At 33.6% G+C, this 7,444-nt stretch overlaps 1 protein-coding gene across 1 annotated transcript in view; it reads right to left on the reverse strand.

Annotated features, from left to right (window-relative positions):
• Positions 1–2,759, reverse strand: part of LOC147345296 (phospholipid-transporting ATPase ABCA3-like) — a 238,869-nt gene extending 236,110 nt beyond the window's left edge. The window contains exons 1-2 of the mRNA XM_086375383.1: positions 2,667–2,759; positions 1,275–1,530 (exon numbers count right to left, since the gene is read on the reverse strand). Of these exons, the coding sequence (XP_086231509.1) occupies positions 1,275–1,530; positions 2,667–2,726 (316 nt within the window). The 5' untranslated portion in view covers positions 2,727–2,759. The remainder of the gene's footprint in view (positions 1–1,274; positions 1,531–2,666) is intronic.
• Between the last annotated feature and the right edge of the window lie 4,685 nt (positions 2,760–7,444).

A 7,444-nucleotide genomic window follows, 5' to 3' on the forward strand; every position in this document is an offset into this window, starting at 1 on the left:
CAGGCAAATTCTTAACCACTGAACCACCAGGGAAGTCCAGTAGATGTATTTTTAGTGTATCTGTGGCATGAGGTTAGCTCCATGTCCTTCTGCTCCACCATCCTGATTGGAGCCCCTAGTAAGGTGTTTTACTTAAGGTATAATTCTTCAGAATAGCAGTAAAAACTGAATGTGGAAGTTTTCCAAATAAAGACTTTTAAGTCTATCTTATAGTCATTAGGCTATTTTGCTAAGGAGTTAGTTCAACTGAAAATAAAAGAATGTATCAGAAATCATCAGGAGGAGGAAATTTTCTCAGCTTCCTTTCTTTTAAGTTAGCAGTTTATAATGAGACATGTACCTTCAACTCATCAGATCTCTATTCCAGTCTTCAGCAACACTCTGTCATGATGGCCTCAATATGACTGAATGACGATGTGTCTTAAACTTTTTCACTGATGGACCCATAATAGGAAAGGATAAGAAGTAGCAACCTGTTCTCTGTCCTCTACCTCCACAAACAGGGGTACTTGAAAGGTAACCTAAACCAGCCCATCATAAGCACCAAAGTTCTTTGGAGAGTCATGGTTTATATTTTAAAAATTGATGGGAATTTCATGTTAAGTTACATAAATATAACACTTTAATTTTTAAAGATGGTCACTTAGATGACAAAGTATATAGCATCTACCTTTCTCTCCCATCTCAAAACCCTTGAAATGAAAAAAAAAAAAGTATAATTTTAAAAACATATAACAGGATAAATCCATGAACACACATATGTAAAAGCATGAGACAAGACTGAAGGGATTCTTGTCAAATTTCTGAAAGTATTTTTAACTGTGGGGGACAAAGAAGAGAAGTTAGGTGCAGAGTAAGGAGAGTGTAAGGACATAAGAATTGTATAAGTTTTCTATAATTCTAAACAAACACAATCTTACATTACACTTACATAATATATTTTACAAAATGTAAAATCAGTGACCTCAAGTAAAGTTTATGCATCCAGGAAAAAACTACCCAATTTATTGTGAGGCTTTGTGTTCTTTTGACATACTCAGGAACTTACCCTAATTTAAGTGCAATCAGAGACAAAGAAGATTTCGAATTATATAACTTGTCATCTAATTCTAAACAGTATATTTTGTTTAGGTGTGTTTGATATTTTTTTTACAAAGTTCATAATATTATATTTGAGATTAATGTACAAGTTATAAGGGTCACTGAAACATGCCTTCTCTACAACAATTTAATAATCATTCCAAAAAAATATTTTAAACATCACAATTTCTAACCTGTAAGGTTGGCATTTAAATCATCTTTCACTTTCTCAGTAATATTTTTTGCCGCATCACTTCCAGAAGGCACGTAAACCAATTCATAGTCCTTTTTCTTATTAGTGAGGAAAGCGGGAAGTTTATTCAAGGGAAGAGACTGGAAAAGAGTAGCTTGTGTAAATTCCCTTTTGGAATGTTTGCGCAGAAGCAAAATCAATGTACAGAAGAGCACTGTCATGGAAATTTCCACAATTAAAGACCCCATCTTCCGTTTCTACAAGAGAAACAAAATCATACTAATTAATTTTAGAGTATTATATGTGTGTATGTGTGTATTTACACTTGTGTACATACATGGATACAATTACACATATATATCATTCAACTTCATTCTACAAAACGAATGGTTCTCTGGATTGTCTTTTTCACCCTTTTCTCATTTCACTATTGATTTTATTGGTTTTCCCTATTGATACTCTTCAGATTTAGAAATCTACCTTCAGTCATCGAACAATAAGGAAAAATACCCATAAACTGAAATGAAATGAAGGAATTATTAAAATTTTACAAGTAATAAATGCTGGAGAGGGTGTGGAGAAAAGGGAACCCTCTTACACTGTTGGTGGGAATGCAAACTAGTACAGCCACTATGGAGAACAGTGTGGAGATTCCTTAAAAAACTGGAAATAGAACTGCCAGATGACCCAGCGATCCCACTGTTGGGCATACACACTGAGGAAACCAGAATTGAAAGAGACACGTGTACCCCAAGGTTCATCGCAGCACTGTTTATAATAGCCAAGACACGGAAGCAACCTAGATGTCCATCAGCAGATGAATGGATAAGAAAGCTGTGGTACATATACACAATGGAGTATTACTCAGCCATTAAAAAGAATACATTTGAATCAGTTCTAATGAGGTGGTTGAAACTGGAGCTGGTTATACAGAGTGAAGTAAGCCAGAAAGAAAAATACCAATACAGTATACTAATGCATATATATGGAATTTAGAAAGATGGTAACGATAACCCTGTATGCGAGGCAGCAAAAGAGACACAGATGTATAGAACAGTCTTTTGGACTCTGCGGGAGAGTGCGGGGGGGGATGATTTGGGAGAATGGCATTGAAACATTTATAAAACGAATCGGCAGTCCATGTTTCATGCAGGATACAGGATGCTTGGGGCTGGTGCACTGGGATGACCCAGAGGGATGGTATGGGGAGAGAGGTAGGAGAGGGGTTCAGGATTGGGAACACATGTACACCCGTGGCAGATTCATGTTGATGTATGGCAAAACCAATACAATATTGTAAAGTAATTAGCCTCTAATTAAAATAAATTTAAAAAATTTTTATTTTCAAATTCATTAGGCTTTACAGCCATTTCTCAAAGATACCTCCACTTACCTTTAATACGAAATTTTTCCAGAGGAGGATGGCAAACTGGTTAAGCCACAAGGTATCCATTTTACCACAAAGAATGAAAGTTCAACACTAAAAAAGAAGAAATTTTTAAAATTTACATTACCTGCCAAAATGTTGTTTAGTCAAGTAAAATGATTACTTCACTGTTCTACTCTTTTCATCAACTTTAAAAGATAATCTTTTAAAAAGCTTGAAATAAATACTTATCTGTTCTTGTTTTATATTAATTCATTAAATTCACACCTAATGATCTTCTAATATGTAATATTAGACAATAGAGATGCAAAGATCAGTAAGTTGCAACTTCATGTTCACAAAGAAAAATGTAAACTGTAAATGCAAAATATTAGTTATTAAAAGGAGGGGGGAATGAACTGAAAGAGTAGCATTGCTATACATACATTATTACATATAAAATAGATAGCTAGTGGGAAGCTACTGTATAGCACAAGGAGCTCAGCTTGGTGCTCTGTAATGACCTAGAGGGGTGGGATGGGAGGGTGGGTTTGGAGGGAGGTTCAAAAGATACGCACACACACACACACACACACACACACACACACATATATATACATATAGCTGATTCACTTTGTTGTATAGCAGAAACTAACACTACAGTGCAAATCAATAATATTCCAATTAAAAAAACAAAATATCAATTATTATTTTGACAGATTCTGAGAGAAATTCTCACAAAATATAAAGTTGTTGAATATTTACTGCTTATTTAATACATTTTTTGTGCCTTGTTCTATACTAAGCATTAAGTGTATTTAAACAGTCATAACTTTTTCCTCATGGTGTGGATAGTAGGGCATAGTAACTAAAAATCTGAGATCAGAAGTTAATCTTCTTGAGTTCGAATCCTAGCTTTCATCAAAATTATTAACCTATGTCTGCTTATCATGAATAAAGTCAGAAAAATTATAGTACTTATAAGGTTTTTCCCTTGGTGCCATTTACTACCATGGCAGGGGTCACTAAAAGGCTATGAACTTTTAATTATCATAAAATATGCATAATATAAAATTTACCATTTTTAGATGTACACTTCAATGGCAGCAATCACATTCACACTGTTGTACAACCATCATAACCTAGTATTTCATTATCTCTAGTCCTTCATATAAGCGGAAACCCTTACCTGTGATAGTAACTGACTTATTTCACTTAGCATAAAATGTCTTCAAAGTTCATCCATATTGCAGTATGTCAGAATTTCCTTCCTATGCAGTAATTTTAACAGTCTCATTGGACTATCAAAGTCAAAATTGACTTCAAGAAAAATAAAGATGTGCTGTGTGTTACATTAATACTAAGAGGTGTTTTAAGTTCCCTCACTTTGCGTGAAACAGGAAGAGTAGCCAGGGGATATAAGACCAAAACCAGAATTGGTACTTCTGAACTTTCAGTGGCAGGAAAACAAGGAAGTGAGTGATTTCTGGCCAAAAGACAAAAAAATAAGAGTGTCTCAGAGAAACTGAAGGTACTGTGGAGACAGAGGAACAGGAGGAGCTGACTTGATCACAGATTAAGTGATTCTTATCCTAGTTACTGTGCCAATCACTTTGATTACTGAACCATACAGACTTTGCCCAGGTCCCAGAAGGATCTAAAGAGAATAGAATCTTTTAAAACTTCTTTGACATTGCAGCCACAGGCCACAGAAGTGGTTTGGAATTTGTGGCTTAAACCTAACCAAGAAGGGTTGCTAGATAAAAGAGAGGATGTCCAGTTAAATTTGAATTTCAGATAAATAAGATTTTTTTGTTTGGGATATACTTATACTAAAACATTATTCATACTTTATCTAAAAACCAAATTTAATTAAGTATTCTGTATTCTACTTGTTAAATCTGCCAACTCTAAAACCAGATCAATTACTTACTAAACAGAAGTACTGAGATTTTCCATGGAACTTTAAATAGGACCTGGATTCTCATCATTTAATACACAAAATATCCAAAATACAATCCAAAATTATACAGCTCACAGTAATATACAAAATCTCATTTTGCATAGGAAAAGATAATAAATGAATACCGATGATGACATGGCACAGATGTTTCAATTATCTGAAAAAGACTTTAAAGCAGCTACTATTAAAATATTCAAGAGAGCATTTGCAGACATGAAACAACATTTAAAATAGAAAGCATCAGGAAACAAATGAAAGATAAAAAGAAAAATCAAAGACAAATTTTAGAACCCAAAGTAATCAAAATAAAACATTCACTGGATAAACTCAATGGCAGAATGAAGATGATGGAGGAAAGACTCAGTGAACTTGAAGATAGATCACTAGAAATTATCCAGTATGAAGAAAATGGGGCGGGGGGGGGGGCGGTTAGAAAAAATTAATAGAGCCTCAGACATACATGAAATAACAAAAATAAAGCCTAGCATATTACTCATCAGAATCTCAGAAGACGGAAAAGTGTGATGTTGAAAAAACATTTAAAGATATAACAGTTGAAAAGTTCCAAACGTGGCAAAAGATACAAACTGACATTACAAGAAGCTGAGCAGAACTTAAACAAAATAAACCAAAGAACTTTATGTCTAGATACATCATAATCAAAGGATTAAAACTAAAACAAAAACTCTTTAAAAAAAGACAGAGGAAAACAACACATTATCTATAAGGAGACGTAAATTTGAAAAACAGCAGATTGCCACCAGAAACTGACAGAACCAGTAGGAAAAAACCAACATTTTTAAAGTTCTGAAGAAAAAAAAAAGCTTTTAACTTGGAATTGGATATTCAGCAAAAAATCCTTCAGAAACACAAGTCTGAAACAGACATTCACAGAAGAAGGAAAACTGAAAGATTCCACTGATAGCTGGTCTAATCTACAAGAATTATTATAGGAAGCCCTTTGGAGAGAAGAGAAATGATAACAAGGAAACTTGTAACATAAGAAATGAAAAAAAAGCAACAGAAATGGTAAGCATCTGGACAAAAAATATTATTCTTGACTTCTTGCATTCTTTAGAAGGATATAATATGGGCTAATGAAGTTTACAATAAATTAAAAAATGTAATATGAGAAAAATATAGTATAAGGGGGAAAAGAGTAAAAGGACCTTTTACTGTGCTCTGCTCAGTTGCCAAGTTGTGCTGGACTCTTTGGGACCCCATCCACTATAGCCTGCCAGGCTCCTCTATCCATGGGATTTTCCAGGCAGTGATAATAGAGTGGGACCTATATGATAATTAGATTTCTGTATTTCAATTGAAGTGCTAAAATGTTAGTTCTAAATAGACTATGGGTTAAGATTATATTTTGTAATTCCTAGTGCAACAATTTAAAAATGTGTAAATTCACAGCGGGTAAATTGCAACAGAAAGGAAACTAGATAGTAAATTAATTCCACATGAAGAAATAAAGAGCACTAGTAAAAGTTAAAATTTAAATATAAAGCAGTATTAATGGTCTGCAACTCATTTTTCCTATATGATTTAAGAAAACTACATTAAAAAATTATAAAAATCCATGTTGATTTCACAAACAATACAAAGAAATGCAAGTCTTGAAAATAAATTTAAGGGAAAGAGAGGTAAGTATGAGCAAATCTTTGTATACTCTTGAAATTGTTGGTATTAATTAAAACTAGATTATTCTAGATCAAGACATTGGTTATAATTCACAAGACAACCACTAAGAAAATTACATATGTATATATACTGCTGCTACTGCAGCTAAGTCACTTCAGTCGTGTCCGACTCTGTGTGACCCCATAGACGGCAGCCCACCAGGCTCCTCTGTCCCTGGGATTCTCCAGGCAAGAACACTGGAGTGGGCTGCCATTTCCTTCTCCAATGCATGCAAGTGAAAAGTGAAAGTAAAGTCGCTCAGTCATGTCTGACTCTTAGCGACCCTGTGGACTGCAGCCTACCAGGCTCCTCCATCCATGGGATTTTCCAGGCAAGAGTACCGGAGTGGGGTGCCATTGCCTTCTCTGATATATATATATATATATATATATTACAAATAAAGAAAGAAATTAAAATGGTACTTTAAAAAATATCTTCCAAAAAAGAGATCAATAACAAAAGGATACAAGTAACAAAAATGAGATAAGACATTAAGAATACAAACAGCAAAATGGAAGAAGTCTTTCCTTATTGTTAATTACATAAAATGTAAATGAATTAAACTCTCTAATTAAAAAGCAGCAACTGACATAATGTATACAGCAGTTTGAGTCAACTATACATAGTCTACAAGAGACTCACTTTAGGCCCCAAAACAAAAGGAAGTTAGTTAAAGAATGGAAACATATATTCCATGCAAATAGTATCAAAAGAAGAGCTGGGATAACTGTATTAATATCAGACAAAAATAGACTTTAAAAAATTATTAAGAGACAAAGAAGGACACCATATAATGATAAAAGAAATGATTCAAGAAGATATAACAACAATTCATAACCATACATGAATCTAACAACAGAGGCCCCAACATATATGAAGCAAAAACGGACAAAATTAGGTGATAAATAAAAATAGAAATAAAAAAAGTTCAAAAACAATCGTTGGAGACTTCAATACTTCTCTTTCAATAACAAATAGGACAACTAGAAGATTAACAAGGAATAGAAGTTAATGAACACCACAAACCAGCTAGACTTAATATATATAGAACAATCTAGCTAACAATGACAAAATAGACATTTTTCTCAAGTGCACATGAAACTCTAGGATAGACCATTAGACCACAAAACAAGTTTCAATAAATTTAAGAGACTAAAATCAT

The sequence above is a fragment of the Bos grunniens genome, chromosome 25 (assembly GCF_055505025.1).
Source record: "Bos grunniens cultivar Pamir isolate PY7600 chromosome 25, Bosgru_T2T1.0, whole genome shotgun sequence".
Taxonomy (NCBI): domain Eukaryota; kingdom Metazoa; phylum Chordata; class Mammalia; order Artiodactyla; family Bovidae; genus Bos; species Bos grunniens.